At 32.6% G+C, this 24,721-nt stretch overlaps 1 protein-coding gene and 1 long non-coding RNA gene across 2 annotated transcripts; one reads left to right on the top strand and one right to left on the bottom strand.

The window, feature by feature from the left end:
• Nucleotides 1-881: 881 nt before the first annotated feature.
• On the bottom strand, nucleotides 882-3,235 carry LOC110797195 (MLP-like protein 43). Its single transcript, XM_022002291.2, has 2 exons — nucleotides 2,939-3,235; nucleotides 882-1,330 (listed from the first exon to the last, which is right to left on the bottom strand). The coding sequence occupies exons 1-2, from the start codon at nucleotides 3,129-3,131 to the stop codon at nucleotides 1,053-1,055; spliced, it is 471 nt and encodes a 156-aa protein (XP_021857983.1). The 5' UTR covers nucleotides 3,132-3,235; the 3' UTR covers nucleotides 882-1,052.
• Nucleotides 3,236-16,892: 13,657 nt separating this feature from the next.
• LOC110797196 (uncharacterized) lies at nucleotides 16,893-22,020 on the top strand. The gene is made up of 5 exons (XR_002535776.2): nucleotides 16,893-17,179; nucleotides 18,131-18,264; nucleotides 18,700-18,898; nucleotides 19,089-19,158; nucleotides 21,799-22,020. It is a non-coding gene; the product is annotated as an uncharacterized lncRNA (long non-coding RNA).
• Nucleotides 22,021-24,721: the final 2,701 nt, after the last annotated feature.

Genomic DNA, 24,721 nt, shown 5'->3' with positions numbered 1-24,721 from the left:
AGATCCTAATTCTTGATACGATACCACCATAGTAACTTTACCAAATTCCTAAACGCCCCACACCAGATTTCAACCAAAGTAACGTCGTGGAGTTGTGTTTAAGGCCATGGGATAGGATAAGAACGAAATAATAAGTACAAATATCGAGACATGATTTAGACTAACGGAATCACATAATTGAATTAAAGAAAGGAATTCATCCCGAATAAAAGGGGTGCTAAGTATATGTATTGGTGATACTGGATGAATAAATGATTTTGAAGGTTTCGAAGGTTGTATTTATAGTGTAAACTGTTCTAGAAAATGTACTTAGAATAAGATTGGAAAATCGACTAAAACTGCATACATGAGCTAGTAATAATCTGGCGTGCGTAGGAAAAGTTGCAATAGAAAAAACTAGGGCATGACTACATGAAAACTTAACTCGTGAAAAGTTCAGGTTAGGAGGTCGAGTCAGATTTGGCAAAGGACATTTTCAAAGTTGCGCTAGAAAAGTTCTAACTCATGAAAACCTACGCTAGAATATTTCTAGCGCATGAAAACGTACGTTGGAATATTTCTAGGCATAAATGTGTCACTGGAAAATTGTTGCTCAATGGGGTTTATTTTCGCGGCCAACACAATTTTATCTTTTTTTTCGATTTTCTGTCTTTCTTCATTATTTACTTCGTATCAAAGACATATTGGAGTGTGATTTCGACTATTTACATGCTCTAGTTCATTTTGGATAATTTTCTATTTTTATTAATTACTATATTTAGCAGTTTCTGCTCCGGGTGATCAGTCTAGTCAATTAAGGGCAAATGTGTTACGTTGTTGACAAGTGGGTTATCATTTCATCATCGAACTTTCCAAAATGGGACAAAGATCAAACATAGGCGTCTACACAAACATATTACATATAGATAGTTGATCCACCCGATCATATCACATACAATTCAAAGGGCATGTCGAAACTTGCCTTATTTTACAATGATGACATAGAAAACAAAGCATACGAATATACGATGGATCATAGACTCATAGTACATATACTTTAAATATGGATTAATTTACTTGTCCTTGCTATGGTGATGGTCATCAACAATTGTGGCAAGTTTGAGCAATTCGTCCATCAAAGAAGAAGGCTCGGGAATCCCGAGATGTTTCTTCTCGTACACAAATGTCCATGTAACTAAGCAAACTTCCTCACCTTTAGGTATCACTTGATATGTGATAACAAAGTCGTTATAATCCTCCATCAAATTTCCTTCTAGCATTTTGAATCTGATCACTTTGTTTTCCTCGTCTACCACTTCAAGTACTTGTTTTGCAGATTGTTTCTTTCCATCTACGACATATATTATAAATATTATTATCGAGGCTTGGAGCGACTACGGTGTGTATTAAAGCAAATTAAACCACCCATTGAGAAAACATTGCGGCGTTGCGAAGTGTGCATGATGCGAATTACGGAGGTTGTCTAGGCAGCCGGTCATCAACGACAAAATCATCCATACCCAAGGGTAAAATGGTATTTTCACTCAATGCGTTGAAAAGTCAAACAAATTACAAAGTATGGATAAAAATGACAGTAATTAATACAACAATGACAGTATTTATGCAAACGATGATACTACTTATATAACACTCCGTAAACATATTTTTACCCATTCATTTAACATGTAACACTTTTACCCATTCATTTAAGTGGTCCCTTTACTTTTTCTATTTCATTTCATTTCATTTCCTTTTTGTTTGGTGATTGTGACAATATTTGAATAGAACAATGATAGTATATATACAACACTGACAATACTTATATTACCGTTGATAGTATCGGAGTAACAAGTTAGCAACACTACACATTTATTTGAGGGGCGACTATCTTTTCCTTTTTTTTTTTTTTTTTTTTTTTTTGGAGTGGGTATGGATGATTTTGTCGCTGATGACCAGCAGCCTAGACAACCTCGCGAATTAAGAACATGAACCGTACCATCTAGTGGCAACTTTACCGTATTCCATTATGTATATATTTTTTAAAATGTTTTTTTTTGGTAGAATTACTATCTCCGTTTTATAGCTAAGGCTATGTTTTTAAATTTCATTTGAAAAATTGATATATGGATGACGATTTATTTTGTAGTGTGCCAAATATCAATTCTAAGTCTATAATTGAACAAGATTTAATTCAATCTCAAAACTTTTCAATACATTGAAATTAAGACCTTCTCATGAAAGGTTGTATGAAATAGCGGTGTGAAAGAGAATATTCATTTTTGTCAGATCTAATCAACAACAAAAAGTAGTTTTATCGAATTAGAATTTAATGTGTTTGATCCATTTCGTATTTGCTAGTATTGATTTCTATTGTAAATGTCATATGACAGTTTTATTTATAAATTAATTTTAACTTAAGAAAAAGAAAGAGGGTGGAAAAAGTGGATGTACGGGTGTAAAAAATGGATCAAACAAGAGAAAATGAGTGAAAGTAGACCTGATCAAAATGCGGGTCGGGCCAGGTTCGAGCTGGGCCGAGGACAAAAAATTCAACCCCCTATGTCGGGACGGGCCAAGCTTCGGGCCAATTTTTTTTGCCCAAAACCCGCTACTTCGGGCTAAAAGTAGCGGGCTTTTCGGGCTAATTTCGGATCGGGTCAAATTTATAACTAAATTTGTCGTTTTATGTTGCCCAAAGCTTGCATTTTTAAAAAATTCGGGTCATGCCCAAAACCCGGTATTTTTCGGGTCGGGCCCATGTTGATCGGCTCTAAGTGAAAGTGTGTAAATATTGTTGCTCATCTTCTCATGCAATGAATAGGATGCAACTATTAATTAAGAAACAGATTACAACGTAAAATTATTAAGAACATTATAAAACAAATGTAGTATATGACCAAATATTTCAAATGAAGACTATTAAAAAAATAAAGCGGGGTTACGTTGTATAAAAAATTACCTAGAGTATAATCCCAGCAGATTTTAGATCCAGGTTTACCAAAAGCACCATCATGCAAATCACAACCGTGCACGAATTCAGGATGTATATTAGCGAAGTGATGAGGCGTGTCTTGGAATATTTCATGGAAAACATCACCTCCAGCAACTCTTATCTCTATCTCACCTTCTAGTGTTCGTTTCAGACCAGCCATATTACTATATTAGTATAGCACTATATTATAGTAATACTGCCCACTGATTTATAATTCAGCCAAGTTACTATTTTAGATAAGTCTATTTGGTTATGAAATGTATGAGACCAAGTGACCCTTTTTATAGGAGATTCTAAAGTCTTCATATCATTTTTTATGAGGTTTGCCGAAAATAATACATCATTACTTACATCATGCATATCTCTCTCAATCATTTTTGTAAAAAATAAAATCTTATATTGAGATCTGGAAGATAAATATATTACGTATTCAGTGTCCTTATAAAAAAGGAAGATAATCATAATCTATATATAGAAAATGTAAATTATTTTTCCTAATTTGTACAATATTCTTTATATATAAGCAACTTGTACTATCTTTTAATTACTTAATCAAAGCTGATAAGGAAACTATTATTATTTTACGTACTGCACATCGATAGCTAGGTCCCATATATAATAAAGATTTATATTGTTCATGAATCGTGATGAAAAATAAAAACAAATAAAAGACTTTTGAACCAGATTTTACTAAATTACAATACAAAACTACAAAAGGTGTTGCGCGCACAAGGTGTACAATAAATTTATTGTACACCAAGATAACTTTTAACCAGTTTTTTATAACTTTAACATAGTTTTAATTAACTTATATTTTTTTATAAAAAAGTTGATAGATAAACCTTTTAAAGGGTTAAATTGTTAATTCTATACATTATTAGTGATTTTGACGAAATAAAATGAAAAATTTTATCATTAAAAAATACATAACTTTTACATACATAAGGGTAACTTTTAAGCATTTTGAGTTAACTTTTACTTAGATGTACAATATTTATTGTACACCACTTGTAAATAAGAATTTGTGATTACAATAAATAAATAACATATCATTATCAAGGTAAATTTGCCAAAAAAACATTTAATAGCCAAATTTTGCGAGAAATTATCTTATACTACGTATAATTTTTTTTTTGTAAAAACACACCATTTTTTTTATTTTTTTGCGAAAGACAACCAAGGGAAAGTTTCCGACATTGACTGCGCTTTTCCGGCCGATGACTTACACGTGAGCAACACGTGTGGCTTCATTTTACATGTTAACTTATGAAAACGAGAATGTTTAGTGGAAACGAAACAACTTCCCTTAAACACGGCACAATATATCAAAATTGAGCACAACCAAAATAAACATCACTTTAACGTACAATGCGTTTTGTTGAAAATGTAGCAAAATGAAGCCACACGTGCTTCTCATATGCAAGTTAATTGACGGAAAAACTCAGTCAATGTCGGAAGCTTCCCTTGGATTGTCTTACCCAAAAAAGATTTACATTATGGTGTGATTTCACAAAAAAAATTCATATAAGGTTATTTCTCGTAAAATTTGGGTTATAAAAAGTCTTTTCGACAAATTTGTCTATTATCCATACAATTATCAACTGAATGAGCTGTATAAAAGTTAATAAGGAAACTTTTAATTTTTGACTTCACATCGACAGCTAGTTCCCATAAATAATAAAGATTTATATTGTTCATGAATCATGATGAAAACTAAAACCAAATAAAAGACTTTTCGAACCAGATTGTACTAAATTACAATAAATAAAAACATATACTACAAGAAATTGTTCTATTAACGACGGGAAATCCCGTCGCAAAATTGTTGATTAACGACGGGATTTTCTGTCGGGGATCCGTCATAAAAGAGGGTCGTCGTTAATAGAAAATTCCGTCGTTAACCCGTCTTAAAAGACATTTACGACGGTTATTCCCGTCTTTGTTTGGTTGTTACCCCCGTCGCAAAAGGCTTTTACGATGGGGTTTTTGACCCGTTGTAATTAGGTTGTCGTTAAAGATACAAATTTTTGTAGTTGTACGGAGGAAACAAGGATTATCAATACAATTATCGACTGAATGAGCTATATAAGTTCTTTAATCAACCACCCGATAAATTGACCTTATGATAATTATGAGGAAGGGAAGACTAACGAAACAGCCATGAGCTTGTTATTGGAACAATCTTTGATTAATACTCGAATTTTCATTTGGGGTTAGACATGGTTTGCTTCTTTGTTATCGATAGGTCTTATGCATTCGGTGTACAATAAATTAATGGATTTTAAGTATATCTTGTGTATAATAAATTTATTGTACATCAGAATAAATTAAATCTATTTTTTGATCATTTTTAACATATTTTTTATATACTTTAATTTTGTATTGTGGAGTAATTTTTGATGGATAAACTTTTGAATGGGTTACAGGCTTACCTTTACACATTATTATGAGTGCTTTTGAAAAGATATTCTTTTATTAAAATGAATATATTTACTACTAATAAATATATAATTTTTATATTATATCGGCTAACTTTTAATCTTTTTTTTTATATATAATTTTATATCAACCCTACCATATTTATTATACACCAAATGTAATTAAGAATTTATGGTTTTCTATAAGAGTGGTCGTGGATTTCTAGAATCTTATGAGGGGTAATATTTTTTTTTTTTTTTGGTGTTAGCACCCGGTTCACCCTTAGGGCTAATCCGGATTCGGGGCGAGTGATCTGGGTGGATAGGTTCCAGTCCCCTCCCAATTGTTGTTGCGGGGGATCGAACACGAGTTCTCCCTACCAATTCAGCCCCAATCACCACTGAACCAACAGACAATTGGTTATGGGAGGTAATATTGGCAAATAAAAACTTCTCCTTGAACGAGCAAATGTTTAGAGTTTCTACTTCTGCACCCTTTACAAGTTATTTTTGGGTCATATGGGTTTCTGATCGAGAAAGTTGATTCTATTTGAGTTTGGCCAAACACTACCTAATTATCAAAAGCTAAACAAAAGGTAATGAATTGAACCCGATTATAACATAATATAATATGTTATTGACCCGACCTATGACTATCCGTCAGCCGATTTACCCCAACTTCTTGATAAGTGATAATTTAACTTGTCATTGACCAGGATAAATAGTAACTCCAAATTATATGGATTTGACCCGGTCCTTTTTTTTAACCAACTCAAAACAACTGAACGTGTATATATTTGTTGACTTGACTTGAAATTCATATTAACTTTATATATGTATTGATTTGAAATGAACACATGATCAATCGATAACCTAAACAATTTGAATAAAATTCATTTTGAAATAATTGAACATTAATTTTTATAATAGGTCAAGAACTTGACTTGACATTAGAGTTACCAGACCTGATCTTATTGACCCGTGTCCGGGAGTGAAGTCAACATAACTTTTAATCGCCCGATAATGATCATCCGATCCAAACTTGACACTAGCTCAAAATTACCTGTCACAAAACCGGCTTAAATCGAACTCGATAAAACATGAACTCGACCCAAACCCATGATTGAATCAGACCCGGATATTACTCAACCCATACCCATTCTGTAAATGGAAAAATAATCCGACCTAACTCGACCCGAACCCAGGTGATAATGTGACCAACACGACCTAACCGGATCATGACTACCCAAACCCAAGATGATCCGTTCCTAACCCAACTCGAGTAACCATTTTGACAACTCTAATCCAAGATATAATTAGTTTTATCTTACAGTGTTAACAATTTTTCCCTTACGCGTACGAGGTAAAATATCAAGTTGTGTTCAAGAGTCGATCAATAAAAAGATTTAACAACTATGGTGGGTCATTTTATTCCATTATTGTTGTATTGATATTATGGTTGTGGTTACATTTTCATCCTAAGTTATGTCGGGTCTTTGTGCATTAGTCTAGTTTTTCATCCTTATCAAAAAATTAATACTGTCTCATTGCACTTGACCTATTTGATATAAAAAAAACTTCCATAAAAATTGGTTAAATGGAGTAAGTAAAATGAAACTATACGTTAGAATTAGAATACAAAGTAATTAGAATGATACTAGTATAGTACCCGTGCGATGCACGGTTTATAATCTAAAAATAAATTTATATGAAATCTGGTAAATTATGGATGTTCCCCAAATTAAAATTGATGGTGGATAATTTGTTATTGCTCATGCCACGTCAAGAATAAAGTTATCGCTTTCACCTTTCACTTCGATAGTAAAACCCACTTAATACATACACGTTCCCCCATCAACCTCATTACCAGATCATTTAACACGTACCTACACCATTTACTTTATTCATTTAGAGATGACTTTAAGGCAGGGTGAGACCTGCACACCGTATCCGCCTTTAATTCTCATCCCCATCCACGCCGTTCACGATAGGTATGATACCCACCCCTCCCAATCCTTATTTTGATAGATACAAGATAAAATTCATCCTCACTTCTCATCCTCCATGTATCCACATCCGCCTCAAACTTAGCTCTAGACTCAACATTTTTTTTTGGCAAAGGAGCTTTGAATTTTAAAACTTTGATCTAGAGCCTTTGACAATTCGTTTGTTTAATTAGAATAATTAAGTAAACAAAACATTATAATATGCACTATTAAGTTAGTACCGAGTAGTATTTTTTTTCTATATATTCATAATGAATTATATGTATGATTAGCGGCACAGGCGAGTCCAATCTAAAATCCATCATCGCCCTATCACCCCACAACATATACATTTTTAAACCCCATCACCCACCAAACTTTCCTATATCCCCGTCCCTTAGGAAGGATGCACATGGGGATCCACAAAAAAACATGATCCACAGGCAATCTGACACCCCTATATTTGATAAATAATCCATTTTTGGCCTGCACATCCATACTCCTCTTACAATTCTCATCCCTATCCCCTCCATCCACGATAGTAATAATACTCACCCCTCCCAATCCCCGTTTCGAGAGGTACAAAATAAAGTGTATCCCCTATTCATGACCCCTCCCCATGTATTCACACCCGCCTCAAACCCACCTCTAGACTCAATTCTTTTGTTGGTAAGACAATTTTGAAATTTAAAACTCTATTATAGAGTGTTTGGCAATTTGTTTTTATGATTAGAATAACTAAGTAAATGGACAAAACATTATAATTATATGTAAGTTATTAGTAACACTTTTTTTTTATATTCATAATTAACGTGTTAGCACTTTTAGTAAGTGTCAGTTATGCATATTATATTTGGTAGAAATTAGTGAACCGTTTGATATTACGTTTATCAACCCTATATTTAGGAATTTGCATACTATTTGCTTCAGATCGATTATAGGACTATACTGTTGTAGTTTCTTTTTTAAGTTTAATTATTTATATTAAAAGAGAGATAGACAATCATAGAGTGACATTTGTCATCACCACGTTGTAAATCTTTTAGTATATTATATAGATAGATAGATAGATTACGATAGATTAGCCAAAATTTCAATCAACATGCCCTTAAGACTTCAATAATATAAGTGAATAAACTATTATCCGTGTTCTATATAAAAATATTACGATAATGAGATTGTGGAAAAAAATTATTTTTGACATTTAAGATTAAGTCTATGCTAAGACCCGTCATAAAAAAGTAGTATTTTTTTTTATATTCATAATCAACGTAGTAACATTTTTAGTAAGTGTCAGTACGTTATGCATATTATATTTCGTAAAAAGCAATTAACCTTTGATATTACGATTCTCAGCTCCTATATTTGAGAATCTTTATACTATTTGCGTGAAATTATAGAGTTGTACAATATTTGACGTTGTAATTTTTTATTTATTTTAATCAACATATTATACTAAAAGAGAGGAAATCAGTGTGGTGATGACAAATGTCACTCATTGACGAATCAATGAGTGACCTTTTTCATCACAACATTGATTTCCTCTCTGTTAGTACGTAGAATATATAGATAGATTACGATATATTAGTCAAAATTCCAATCAAAATGCTCTTAAGACTTCAATAATATGAGTGAATAATTATTATTCGTCATAAAAAGTAGTTTTTAGAATGTCGGTGGCTGTGGATGATATTGTAAATCTTGCATCGCACAGGTGGGTGATGAAGTGTGGATGAATTTTATTTTGTAGCCGACTTCTCAAGACGGGGATTGAGAGGGGTGGTTAGGCGTTAAGTGATCAAATAATGAGGTAAATGAGTACTAAGTGGTATGACTACCGAAGGAAGGGTGAATGAGATAACTTAATGCTTGACATGGGGTAAAAATAATTTTTCTATGTATCATTATTTGTTTACTTTTTTAATAAATAAGACACTGATAGGGGCAATAACAATTTATCCGTCATTGTTTCAATTAAGAGAATATCTATAAGTACTATTTTAATGATAATTATCTACCAGATTTTCATAAAAATTTATTTAGATTATAAGTCATGAATTGCACAGGTACTATACTACACAGTACGAATCACGAATAATAATTACCGTTAGACGTAATGTTAGGATCTTCCACCGTGATGGAAGAGGAGTTTGGGAGAGAGTAGAGATACAATATATGATTGTGCTTGATAATGATTATAAACGATTAACAGTTTTTCATTTTTGTATGGAAATTTACATAGATTTCATGGTGGTGAGCAGTGGAAGTTTGCAGAATTGCAATAACTCAATAAGGGATTAGGGAGGAGAGGAAAGAGACGGTAAAAATTTACCCAGTTAAACAAAAAAGTGCATGAATAAATTGAGTACTTTCATGATGTGGACTAATGCATGGTATTAAGTTGTACATAGTGGGATAAAAGAGTGGGATAGAGAATTGAACGCGTAAAGTATATGATGTTTTCATTTTTTTTAAGTTAAATTATTTATATTAAAGGAGAGACCAATCAGTGAATGACATTTATCATCACCACATTGATTTACTCTCCTTTCGTATAATACTCCCTCCGTCCCGAAATACTTGAAACTGTTTGACCGGCACGGAGTTTAATTCATTATAATTGACTTCTTATATAATTGAAAGGTAGTTAGTAGTGTTGTATTTTTTTTAATATAGATAGTGGGATGTGGTGGGGGATCATGAATTTTTTAATGTTTATTTGGGGTAGTAGGGTTGTTGGTGGGCCTTTAGGTAAGGTGAGAAAATAATAAAATATTATGTGAAGTTTCCATTTTTAGAAGCGTTTCAAGTAATTCGGGACGGCCCGATAAGGAAAGCGTTTCAAGTATTCCGGGACGGAGGGAGTATATAGATTATAAGATAATCAAATAAAATAACGACCCTTGTCATCACTATGTAATAAGATTTGTACGTAGTTTGAGGAAAAAATAACATATAAGAATATTAATTTAAAAATGTAAATCTTGGTAAGTTACATTTTTACGGTATATTTTTAGGATGTTATATTATCAACAGAATTTAAAGATTTATAATGACAATCAATAATATTTTCTTTGTGCATATTTTTCCTTAAATAAAACAAATAAATTTTGACTAATATTTTTAATTATTATTTTTATATATTAAAAGAAAGGCCAATCAATGAGTGACATTTGTCATCACCACATTGATTTCCCACCAAACTTTCCTCTATCCCCGTCCCTTAGGAAGGATGCACATGGGGATCCACAAAAAAACTTGATCCACAGGCAATCTGACACCCCTATATTTGATAAATAATCCATTTTTGGCCTGCACATCCATACTCCTCTTACAATTCTCATCCCTATCCCCTCCATCCACGATAGTAATATATGTATCCCCTCACCCCTCCCAATCCCCGTTTCGAGAGGTACAAAATAAAATGTATCCCCTATTCATGACCCCTCCCCATGTATTCACTCCCGCCTCAAACCCACCTCTAGACTCAATTCATTTGTTGGTAAGACAATTTTGAAATTTAAAACTCTATTATAGAGTGTTTGGCAATTTGTTTTTATGATTAGAATAACTAAGTAAATGGACAAAACATTATAATTATATGTAAGTTATTAGTAACATTTTTTTTATATTCATAATTAACGTGTTAGCACTTTTAGTAAGTGTCAGTTATGCATATTATATTTGGTGGAAATTAGTGAACCGTTTGATATTACGTTTCTCAACCCTATATTTAGGAATTTGCATACTATTTGCTTCAGATCGATTATAGGACTGTATTGTTGTACTTTCTTTTTTAAGTTTAATTATTTATATTAAAAGAGAGATAGACAATCATAGAGTGACATTTGTCATCACCACGTTGTAAATCTTTTAGTATATTATATAGATAGATAGATTACGATAGATTAGTCAAAATTTCAATCAACATGCCCTTAAGACTTCAATCATATAAGTGAATAAACTATTATCCGTGTTCTATATAAAAATATTACGATAATGAGATTGTGGAAAAAATTATTTTTGACATTTAAGATTAAGTCTAGGCTAAGACCCGTCATAAAAAAGTAGTATTTTTTTTATATTCATAATCAACGTAGTAACATTTTTAGTAAGTGTCAGTACGTTATGCATATTATATTTTGTAAAAAGCAATTAACCTTTGATATTACGATTCTCAGCCCCTATATTTGAGAATCTTTATACTATTTGCGTGAAATTATAGAGTTGTACAATATTTGACGTTGTAATTTTTTTATTTAGGTTAATCAACATAATATACTAAAAGAGAGGAAATCAGTGTGGTGATGACAAATGTCACTCATTGACGAATCAATGAGTGACCTTTTTCATCACAACATTGATTTCCTCTCTATTAGTACGTAGAATATATAGATAGATTACGATATATTAGTCAAAATTCCAATCAAAATGCTCTTAAGACTTCAATAATATGAGTGAATAATTATTATTCGTCATAAAAAAGTAGTTTTTAGAATGTAGGTGGCTGTGGATGATATTGTAAATCTTGCATCGCACAGGTGGGTGATGAAGTGTGGATGAATTTTATTTTGTAGCCGACTTCTCAAGACGGGGATTGAGAGGGGTGGGTAGGCGTTAAGTGATCAAATAATGAGGTAAATGAGTACTAAGTGGTATGACTACCGAAGGAAGGGTGAATGAGATAACTTAATGCTTGACATGGGGTAAAAATAATTTTTCTATGTATCATTATTTGTTTACTTTTTTAATAAATAAGACATTGATAGGGGCAATAACAATTTATCCGTCATTGTTTCAATTAAGAGAATATCTATAAGTACTATTTTAATGATAATTGTCTACCAGATTTTCATAAAAATTTATATTTAGATTATAAGTCATGAATTGCACCGGTACTATACTACACAGTACAAATCACGAATAATAATTACCTTAGACGTAGTGTTAGGATCTTCCACCGTGATGGCAGAGGAGTTTGGGAGAGAGTAGAGATACAATATATGATTGTGCTTGATAATGATTATAAACGATTAACAGTTTTTCATTTTTGTATGGAAATTTACATAGATTTCATGGTGGTGAGCAGTGGAAGTTTGCAGAATTGCAATAACTCAATAAGGGATTAGGGAGGAGAGGAAAGAGACGATAAAAATTTACCCAGTTAAACAAAAAAGTGCATGAATAAATTTAGTACTTTCATGATGTGGACTAATGCATGGTATTAAGTTGTACATAGTGGGATAAAAGAGTGGGATAGAGAATTGAACACGTAAAGTATATGATGTTTTCATTTTTTTAAGTTAAATTATTTATATTAAAGGAGAGACCAATCGGTGAATGACATTTGTCATCACCACATTGATTTACTCTCCTTTCGTATAATACTCCCTCCGTCCCGAAATACTTGAAACCGTTTGACCGGCACGGAGTTTAATTCATTATAATTGACTTCTTATTTAATTGAAAGGTACTTCCTCCGTTTCAAAAAGATCTTTACACTTACTATTTGCACGGACTCCGGTGCAATGTTTGACCGTTAATATATCCAATTTTGTATGGAAAAAAATTATAAAAAGTTAATATTCTCAAAATGAATAACGAGACCAATCTAACATGATCTTACATGTAACATTTTGATGTATATAATAGTGGGAATTTACGATCAAAGTTTTCATACTTTGGACACATTTACCAAAGCGTAAATAACTTTCTGAAACGGAGGTAGTAGTTAGTAGTGTGGTATTTTTTTAATATAGATAGTGGGATGTGGTGGGGGATCATGAATTTTTTAATGTTTATTTGGGGTAGTAGGGTTGTTGGTGGGCCCTTAGGTAAGGTGAGAAAATAATAAAATATTATGTGAAGTTTCCATTTTTAGAAGCGTTTCAAGTAATCCGGGACGACCCGATAAGGAAAGCGTTTCAAGTATTCCGGGACGGAGGGAGTATATAGATTATAAGATAATCAAATAAAATAACGACCCTTGTCATCACTATGTAATCAGATTTGTACGTAGTTTGAGGAAAAAATAACATATAAGAATATTAATTTAAAAATGTAAATCTTGGTAAGTTACATTTTTACGGTATATTTTTAGGATGTTATATTATCAACAGAATTTAAAGATTTATAATGACAATCAATAATATTTTCTTTGTGCATATTTTTCCTTAAATAAAACAAATAAATTTTGACTAATATTTTTAATTATTATTTTTATATATTAAAAGAAAGGCCAATCAATGAGTGATATTTGTCATCACCACATTGATTTCCTCTCTTTTAGTATATTATATAGATAGATTCTAATTCTAATTCCCTTAACAAAAACAAAGGACAAAATGAGCATTAAAAGGGGGGGGGGGGGGGGGAGAATGTACATCCAACCCTAATGATATACTACGTATATAAGAAACTAAAATTAGAACTAATAAACCTTAACTTTACAAATGTGTAATATAGCTAAATATGAAACAACAACTTATGGGGAGCATTCTTTTCAACTTATTGCGGTTGTTCTGCTGGACTTATTTTGACTCATTTCAGACAAAATAAGTTCAGATAAATTTAGATATATAAGTTCAGAAAAAATAAGTTTTTTTAAACATTTTCATACACAAATATGTTTATTTCAAATAAAATAAGTTCAGATAATAATATAAGTTCAAACGATATAAGTTGAATAGAACGAAGCTGTACAAATGAATTGAACTTATTGTACATGGTTAGACCTGATTGATCTAATAGGGCATGATTGAAAGTTACCTGACCAAACTCAATAGAGTAAACTTGATATACTAAACTTATAGGATATGATTGGAAGTAGTGTGGAACTCATAAGACCTGATTTGAACTTATAGACTTGATTCCAACTTATCTGAACTTATACAAATTTTTAGACCAGAAATTTATTTTTCAAGGTGAAGGAAGCGCACAAAATAATAACAGTATAACACTGATGATTGACGCGTGATTTTGTTAATCTTCCCTTCTTCGTAATCACATGGAATTCATGAACGAACCAGAAAATCACATGAATTATGTTAATGGAGACTTGTAGCATTCACTCATTCAGTGATCACGCACATGAAATATAATGCATCGCCAGATAATAAATTGGCATTAATTTCTATTAAGGCATTGATTAGCGAGTTTGCTGGATCTGCACACAACAATAATCGATCCCCATAAACTCCGTATACAATTATATATACAAATGTCGGAGTACCACATTTACAATTTTATTATCATCTTGCAGGCTTGCAGCAGACTTTATATTTATCTAAGCGTAACACAATCTTTTGGACCTATTTTCTTTTAAAAGTCTTCCCTCTACAATAACTTGCTAAAATAGGTAAGATGCTATAACATTTTTTAATCTTCTTATTAATTATATAAAGAAAAAATGTTTAATTTGTGAGGTTGGTTTTCATATTACCTATTGTAACAAGTCATTACGAGGCTAGCCCTTTAGAATAAGACAGGTATAAAAAGTTGTGTTTGTAATACCTCATATTTTCTGAATTTATAAACATATTTTAATGTATTTATAAAGTATTTTTACGAATTTTAGAATTTTAATTGCATTTAATAAAGATTTAAATGTATTTTTATTTAAATAAAATAATTATTATTTTTATTCAACCCGAAACGAATTAAATGAATTTAATATTTAATTCGGGAATTTATTGGGCCGTATTTTAAATAGTTTGAATTAATTCAATTCAAAGCCCGATTCATTCAGTTGGTGTACCCAACAAAGATTTTAAACATTAAATTCCAATGCAAACCCAATGGTGCAAAGCCCAATGTCAAATCCTTAAACCTAAGCCCATTAGGAACCTATAAATACAACTCAACTCATTAATGATCCCCACTTATTTCAGAATTTTCTCTCTCCTCACTTCCTTGCCCTCTCTTTGTTTCGGCTCTCTCTCTTTGTGCCCGTTCCTCTTGCCGCACAGCGATCGAGCACTTGCTCGCTCGTTGCTTCGTACCTCGCTGTTGCACCGTCCCTCGAGCACTCGCCCACACTCCCTCCCTCTCGTGTCGTTGTTGCCTCTCGCACAACACACTCCCTCTCTCGCTCCCTCGTTCTCTCGCACAGCAACGCACCCGCGTGTTGTTGTTGTTGTTGTCGTTGGATGCTCGTCGCCCAGCCACACACACTCACACTCACCTCTCCTCTCTCGTTCTCGTGCGAGCATCGTGCCCTGCTTCCCCTGCTCGCCTTGGGTCGCACACCACACACAACACCCGCACATCAATCTTGTGTTGTGTGTGTATTGTTCGTGTTCCGATTAATTCCTTTTGCGCCCAATCACATTCAATTCGTGATTGTACCGTGCAATAGGTCGGTTTGGTATAATTCTCTTCTTCCTTGACTAATCTATTTCAATTCCGTATTTTAAAATTATATTATTATTACTGATTTTGGATTATTAAACTGCTGGGAACGGTTATGAACACCGTATTGTGATGTTTTATGTGTCTGGATTCATGAGAAATGTTTTAATTTAAAGAATCATAATTTTCAGATTTAATAAATTAACAAAGTGTTGATTTTTAATGTTTTAAAGTGATTTTTATGATTAATTAGGGTTAGGGTCACTTCAGGAGGTCACTTCAGGAAGTTGTATCTTTAATGACAACCTAATTACGACGGGTAAAAATTCCTTCGTAAAAAAGCCTTTTGTGACGGGGCTAACAACAAAAAAATGACGGGAACAACCGTCGTAAATGTCTTTTATGACGGGTTAACGACGGGAATTTCCATTTACGATGGCCCCCTTTTATGACGGGTTCACGACAGGAAATCCCGTCATTAATCAACGGTTACTGACCTTTCGCGACGGGATTTCATGTCGTTAATGGTACAATTTCTTGTAGTGGGTTTTATTCCCAATTTAACAGTCAATTGATTTACATAATTTAACGTTAGTTTCAATTATGCAAATCAAGTATAATTTTCAGATTTAACTCAAAGCATAAAGGTGTTGTTTTCTTTTTATGATTTTAAAGGCGAAATATTAATATTTTCGTACTAGGACTTTAATTTTTCAAGTTATACTACTATTTTAATTATGGGCAATCAATTTCTAACTAAATCAAAGGTTTTAGAATTTATAAAAGTTGCTGGAAATTTAGTAAGCATGAATAATAACTAAGTTTTATTATTTTAATCATAGGAGGTGATTTCTAGCCTTGAGTCGTGATTCGCAAAGTGGCACCCGTACTTAGATATTCGAGTTACGTACATGCCTAGGGTGACCACTAGTTACATGAGGACTATGTGATGTTATTATTTGTGAATCATGTGACTTGTATTATTATTAGAATCAGGTTTGATGTTATGAACAAGCATGTTATTGGATATTCACTAGAGGAAAAATTCTTATAAGTGGCTCATTAAAAGTTGCCCTTATACAACAAGAGCCACTTTTAAGAGAAAAAAAATTAATTATTATTTTTTTTAAAAACAAAAAATTTCCTAAAGTTTAACCAGCGCAGCCTTTAACGTAAATTAAACCCAAACTCTCATTTTGTCAGCTTCTGTGTTCAGCTCGGGCACGGGGCACCCCATTCTCATCGAGTCATCGCCCTCCTCCGTCTCCACCGGCGAGCACTCCCTCCTCCTTCTCCACCGGCGAGCACGCCACTTTCGGGATATGTCCCTCCTCCCCATAAATACCCCCTAAATCCTCCATAGATTTTCCAATAAACCAGAATTTAATCGAAGTTCGTTGCTGAATTCGTAAGCTTGGAAGTTTGTTCGGAAATTGCTCGATTTTTGTTGAAATCAGGTCAAATTCTAACTTACTGGTTCATTTTTGCTCTATTTCTCTCTTCTAAATTTTCGATTTCACATTCAAATTTCTTGAAATTTGGTCATAAACCCTAATTTAATGAAATTAGATCAAATTGATTTGCTTCTTTGTTTCGTTAGCTATATGTTTCATCAAAACCTACTGGTATCAATCATTAATTTCTCGAGAATTTCTCCAATCGCAATTACTGGTATCATTTATTTTGTTTGATTATTTCTAGTTCATCATTATTTGCTCGAATTCAATTTTATTTTTATTTTTTTGCGTTTCTTGCCTGATATTTGTTCGTATGTTTGATTCCTTCAAGATTTCTTCCATTGTCGTATGTTTGATTCCTTCAGAATATGATTCTTAATCCCTTCAGAATGTGATTCTTAATCCCTTCAATTTCTTCCACAGTCGTTGATTTGTATTTATCTAATGATTATTTGGTGGCAGAGGATTCTAGGTGCTTGAGACATATGGCTTATTTATTTGATGTAATGGTGTTACTATACGATACTTTCATGTCGACACTATATCTTGAAGTTAGATATGTCTTTATATTATATCTTTGCCTGGCTGGATGCAGATTTATTGCTATAATCTTGTTTGAGGCTGTGGTCTTTGCAATTCTTGTCTGTCATGAGTCAGTTAATGGCTCTGATTATGTGCATAACTACATATTTGTTAGTGACCTTTATAGACCAGAAAGTTGCTCGATTCCATATTGCAGATTTGCATAATTGAATCAAACCAGAAAGTTTTGAGGAATTGGACTGAGAGAACCATTTTGAAGTTTTGACTGATGGTGAATGGATTTTAGGCCTAGGTGAAAACATTTTAATGCATTAAATGCATATTTTGCACATGTTTAGTTTATCAGCTTCATTGCATCCTGTCTATGCTCCATTAGTTTAATGACTTATTAAAACAATTGAATTTCAGGCTATAATTTACCAGCAAAAAGCTTTGGACATCAATAAGAGGGAACTGGGACTCAATCACCCTGACACAATGAAAAGTTATGGAGATTTAGAGGGTTTCTATTACCGCCTTCAGCATACAGAGCTGGCTCTTAAGTATGTTTTTCTTATAATGTATAGATTTCTTTGGTTAAACTTTATAGTAATACTCATTATGTTTAGAGTCTGTGAGAAGACTTGCATTTTGTCATTGGAAATCATCATCATCATCTACTCAATAATGGACACGCTAAAAGATTGTCTTGGTGATTTGGTGAATTATTAATTTTAACAGTAAAACCAACAATCATGTTTTTGCATTAGTTTGATTTTCTCGGACGCAAAGACCTTATGAAAAGGTAATTCTTGTTTTGATACACAATGACTTTGTCACAACAATGCTAATTCCAATTTCAACTCCAATATGAAGCTCACGATGTTGTACAGGAAGTCTTGAGCATATTCTCTCACCTTATAATTTATTCTAAATAATACTATGTACAACATGAAACTATAAATCTCTTGATGTCACAAGTATTTTTCTACTTGCAGGTCTTCCACAACTTCTACTCATGATCGGCTTTTTTATGTTCGAGGAGAGAGAATAACTCCAACTTAGTTACTAGAGTCCCAGGTGTCTCCACGTATTATGGAGCATGATCTTGGGCCTGCAGTATCCTTGATCTGGATATTTTGGACCATCTAGGTACTAGATATTAGTAATCTCACTCTTGGACAACAGCAACATAAGGTACCCCATCTGCCATAGCCCCATAACAAGCACCTTCGAGGTTCTGCTGGTTCTGTTCTAGTCATATAGTTTGTGCAAATTGGTTAATAATTGTTTGTTTTATGTGCTTGATAATAAAATGGTAATTAAACTGTTGTATGGATGCCTTAGATTTTAGTGACACTAATATATCTTAATTACCTTTCTACAGATCTCGTTTCCTCTTGTTTACTTTGGAAGAGTGGATTAACTATAGTTTCTATGGCTTTTGATGCGGACTGGTACTATCTCTTACCTCTAATTTGGATGGTAACATGTTTCATGTTGGTCTGTGGGGTGCAAAAAAGCATTCCTAAATTCTTAAGGAATTAAGGATACATTGGTACTTTTGATCTTATGACTTTTGAGTCTAAGGATACATTGGTACGTATGTTTCAATCTGTGTACCTGACCTATTAAAAGGTTTTTACATCAGCATAAATGACAGTCCGTACTATTTGCATGAATCCTGGAGCTCATTTTTTATAAGTGACATGTTTATTTTGATATTCTTCTTAAAGTTGTTGGATTGGTTGCTGAAACCTTCCCGGTGGTATGATTTATTTAGTTTTATTTTTATTAGTCTTACTACTGCCTTGTTTTGCTGCTTTTAACTCATCTTGCATCTATGGAAAAGCTAAGCCTAGGTCATCCAATATTTCTTGTTTTGATATCGTTACCATATGAACCAACTTTACTATAAGTTTTTTTTTCAAAACTTGAACAGAATTATGATTTAAGAGTATACAGAACTTGTAAGTTTAAATATGCACCAAATTTTATTGGCTTTACGATACTTGCAATTTTGGACACTTACCCCCTTTGCATATAACCCGTGACTCCTAATTTCGAACTTACATGTATACACCATGAGTTTCAAAAGTAGACATCCTTGTACACGTGTGAGGATAAGGAATTATGTATTCTGTATTATAGTATCTAGAATATTTATATAACTAAGTGATATTGATTATATTAGGAAGTAAAAGGTGTAAAGCCAATTACTTGTCTTATAAGCAGACATTATCCACATAGCCTTATCTAGCCCAAAACCATATTCCTAAATCTGAGCTGCCTGAAATAAGTTTGATATGTGTAAGTAAATCGACCTCTCGAATGCTCTCTTCTCTGCCCCCTATTCTGTCTTATGGTTTATGCGGACATGAATAGCCTTTTTCGCTCCAAACTCTCAACTAATGAACCAAAATAGGAATTCTAAACCCTTTCCATGTTTAATACGCTTAGTATTAGGTTGTCAATCCTTATTCTCATCCACGTTGGTCAATTTATTCACATTTAAGGCTAGTTTGATCGTATATGTCATATTTTGACTAAAATAGTCGTTTTCGCTCCCAACTCTCAACTAATGAACCAAAATAAGAATTCTAAACCCTTTTCATGTTTAATACACTTAGTATTAGGTTGCCAATCCTCATTCTAATCTACTTTGGTCAATTTATGCACATCTAAGGCTCATTTTGGGCGTTATGGGACATATGTACCTATATGAGCCAAATGAGCTTTAGATGTGCATAAATAACTTGGAATGAATCTTAGTAACCTCCAACTAAGCATATGAAGCATAAAAAAGGTTTAGAAAGTGTCCTTAGGTTCATTTGTTGATATTTGGGATCGAAAATGCCATTTTTGGCTAAATATGACCTATATCGGGCCAAATGAGCCTTAGATGTGCATAAAGAACTTGAAATAAATCTTAGTATACTCAGAAAGTTCTAACTTATCATATCAAACATAAAAAAGATTTAGAAAGTGTCCTTAGGTTCATTTGTTGATATTTGGGATCGAAAATGCCATTTTTGACCATAAATGGCCTATATCGACCCAAATGAACCATAGGCGTGCATAACGAACTTGAAATGAGTCTTATAATCATATAACTAATCATATGAATCATGAAAAACGTTTAGAATATGAAAATAGGTTCGTTTGTTGGTAGTTGGGATCGAAAATGCCATTTTTGGCCATAAATGACCTATATCGACCCAAGTGACCCTTAGGCGTGCATAACGAACTTGAAATGAGTTTCATAAACATTTAACTAATCATATTAATCATTAAAAAGGTTTATAATTTGAATATAAGTTCGTTTGTTGGTAGTTGGGATCGAAAATGCCATTTTTGGCCATAAATTACCTATATCGACCCAAATGACCCTTAGGCGTGCATAACGAACTTGAAATTAGTCTTATAATCATATAACTAATCATATGAATCATGAAAAACGTATAGAATATGAAAATAGGTTCGTTTGTTGGTAGTTGGGATCGAAAATGCCATTTTTGGCCATAAATGACCTATATCGACCCAAATGACTCTTAGGCGTGCATAACGAACTTGAAATGAGTTTCATAAACATATAACTAATCATATTAATCATTAAAAAGGTTTATAATTTGAATATAAGTTCGTTTGTTGGTAGTTGGGATCGAAAATGCCATTTTTGACCATAAATGACCTATATCGACCCAAATGAAACATAGGCGTGCATAACGAACTTGAAACGAGTCTTATAATCATATAACTAATCATCTAAATCATGAAAAAGGTTTAGAATGTGGATATACGTTTGTTTGTTCGTAGTTGGGAACGAAAATGCCATTTTTGGCCATAAATGACCTATATCGATCCAAATGACCAATATGCGTGCATAACGAACTTGAAATGAGTCTTATAATCATCTGACTAATCTTATAAATCATGAAAAAGGGTTAGAATGTGGAAAGAGGTTCGTTTGTTGGTAGTTGGGTTCAAAAATGTCATTTTTGGCCAATATAATTGTTTTCGCGACCAATATAATTTTTGTTTTCGCATATGAAACTTAATTTAATTTATTGGTTTGCATGTACGGTGTTCTTTTAAAGGTTTTCAAAACTCCAAGGGAGGGGCCCTTTACCAAAAAGGAGTTGGATGAAGTTCGAGGCAAGTGGGCTACTTACTTCAACAATTGTGAACTACCCTCAGTGTAATAAATAGAGAAGACTTGTAGTTATTCGTGACTCTTACATTATTTTGTTATTTATCGATTTAATTAATTACATTTGAATTAATTCGGTAATATTATTGGAAATTTGAAATTTATATCATTTTTGAGAATGTCAAGCTGATGTTTGATGAAACAGAAATTATATTGCAGAATATTAGGAATTATATTGCAGATTTTTTTTAAAAAAAAAAAAAAAAAACTCAAAAGTTGCCCTTGTTTGCAACAAGAGCAACTTATGTGCAGCTTATAAGGTGCCCTTGTTTGCAACAAGGGCAACTTATAAGTTTCACATAAGGTTCCCTTGTTTGCAACAAGGGCACCTTATAATTTTCACACAAGGTACCCTTGTTTGCAACAAGGGCACCTTATAAGATTATAAGTTGCCCTTTTTAAGGGCAACTTTTGAAAATTTTACAAAAGTGACCCCCCCATTGGTGACACTTACGAAGGGCAACTTATAAGCCACTTTTAAGAGCAACTTATCAAGTTTTTTCCACTAGTGATTGTTGAATTATGAATCCTATGTGAACAATCCTGTTGTGATTTATGTATAATGGCTAATTGACCAAATGGGTATAAAAGTTAACACCCTTTTACCACTTGGGTATAAAATTTATCAACGGCGACATTTGGGTATAAAAGTTAACACACGGCGACGTTTTCACCTATTTTTTGGTCAAAACTCGCGCGTGTCATACATTGTCCCAAACTCACGCGTGTAATTCATTTTTCTCCCTTTTTAAATTATTTTACTTACTTTTTTTCCAATTCAATGACTTCTCTTATTTACAGAGTTTAGTTACTTTTTGTTATTTTTTCTCCCTTCATTTCTACTCTTTATTTCTCCGTTCTCACTATTTTGACTTATTAACAAAGATGATTAGGTTTGTACAACTTTTATGTCTTTTGGGTTATCTTTTGGGTTGTATTTTGTTTAATCAAATTAGCTTATTTATGTGTTATGATCAAGTCAATACTTAATGAGCGTGTACCGAATTTTATAGATAAATTACTTGAGCACAAGATCCCTTTTATGAATGTTTGGTATGCTAAACAATTGCTTGAGCATATGCAGTACTAACTTTATTTTGTTACATTTAATTTCATACAAACCAAATATTTGTTCAACTTCTCTTTAATAAAATAAACTCTAACGGATTTTTACCGGTGTAATTAATAATTAAATGGGTAGGAATAATAAAAGAAGGCATAAAACCATATTAGATGGGTTGAAATACTAAAAGCAAGCATTAAACCGAATGAAATGGGGCAGTGTATGACACGCGCAAGTTTCGACGAAAAAATAGGTGAAAACGTCGCCGTGGTTAACTTTTATACCCAAATGTCGCCGTTGCTAAATTTTATACCCAAGTGGCTAATGGATGTTAACTTTTATACCTATTTGGTCAATTGGCCATGTATAATCGTTGAATTATGTCAAGCATTGTAGGGGAATACAGTTAAAAACATATTAACGCAGCGGAATAATCCCCAAAGACAGGAACCATGTATAAAGTACAGATCAAGCAGACTTACGTTTATTGCACCCATTTTTATAGTCTTAATATTTTAATTCTCAGGTGTTGACTTTTACACTTTGTTAGACATGTCCAATGCTCTTTAAACAAAGTTCTTAATATATCATTTTATGTTGAACATTTGATTTAACTAGATGATCTCGCCAGAAGTTTCTAAAGTTCTCTAAGCATCAATTCGAATGTGTTTTAAACTCACTCGGGAATCAAATGGGGCAAAAGATATTGGTTATCAACCATTGATAAAATTGAGTTTTTGAACTCAATGCTTCATGATTCCAAAAATAAATTGTATTTTGAATGCATACGCACCACAAATTAGAAAGGTGTACCCCGTTGCATGTAGCTCTACATGCAACCGGGTTGAAGTCACATTGTTACGGTTTAAAAGCAAAAAAAAAAAATCAATTCAAAAACACATTTTTGCTTTTAAAAGCACAATTTTAGAATTTAAAAGCACATTTTTACAGTTTAAAAGCAAATGCATTTTTTCAGAAAAGTTGTTTTTTATTTTAGTGATTGTGTTGTACTTAACAATATGTGCTTTTGGATAATATTTTCTGTTTGTAAAAATGTGCTTTTAATCGGTAAATATGTGCTTTTAAACACTAAACATATGCTTTTAGAAGGATTTAAAAATACAAAATGACATGGTTACATTTAGAGCTACATGCAACCGGGTGTATCTTCTACTAATTGCGCACACACTAACTGATTTTCCATTCGACTACATTAGTCGAAAACAACCATAAAATTCTCTATACAAAACGTACGTTTTAAATTGCTCATTTTTCTCTAAAATTGTTCTTGAATTAACCAATAGAGGATATTGACATAAGTTTAATTTTTTTTTATTAACTATAAGAATGAAAGAAATAATTATTATAACTTACACTACGGATGTGTTCTCTTCATCTTAAAAAAAGTTACAAGTTCATATACTATCTCATTTTTATTGTGTTACCAATAACCCATTTTGTTACCCACCACATTTTTTTTACCCGCGCTATTCAAGTTTATTCTCTTGAAATGAGTTCTGATCAAATCCAATAAATTTTAATTATTTTGTCATGTTAGGTTTAATCATGTCCAAGTCCAATAAGTTCAAATAAGTTCAAATAAATTCGGATAAGTTTACCTAAAATAAGGTAAAGAGAATGCACCCTACTCCATTTTTCTTAGTTCCATTCTCTTATAAACATTGTATTTTGAATGAATCGCCACCAAATAGTTTGTAGTCCGTTTTGAAAGACTATATGACTCGGA

This window comes from Spinacia oleracea, chromosome 5, assembly GCF_020520425.1.
Source record: "Spinacia oleracea cultivar Varoflay chromosome 5, BTI_SOV_V1, whole genome shotgun sequence".
In the NCBI taxonomy this organism is placed as follows: domain Eukaryota; kingdom Viridiplantae; phylum Streptophyta; class Magnoliopsida; order Caryophyllales; family Amaranthaceae; genus Spinacia; species Spinacia oleracea.
The sequence above is the reverse complement of the archived record's forward strand: the minus strand, read 5'-3'. Positions and strand labels throughout refer to the sequence as shown.

Excerpts from the sequence above, each read along its gene's own strand:
- LOC110797195 (XM_022002291.2), bottom strand. The coding sequence starts at position 3,131 with ATGGCTGGTCTGAAACGAACACTAGAAGGTGAGATAGAGATAAGAGTT. Across the intron at positions 1,331-2,938 it reads CTGCTGGGATTATACTCTAG|ATGGAAAGAAACAATCTGCA; the intron begins GTAATTTTTTAT and ends TATATGTCGTAG.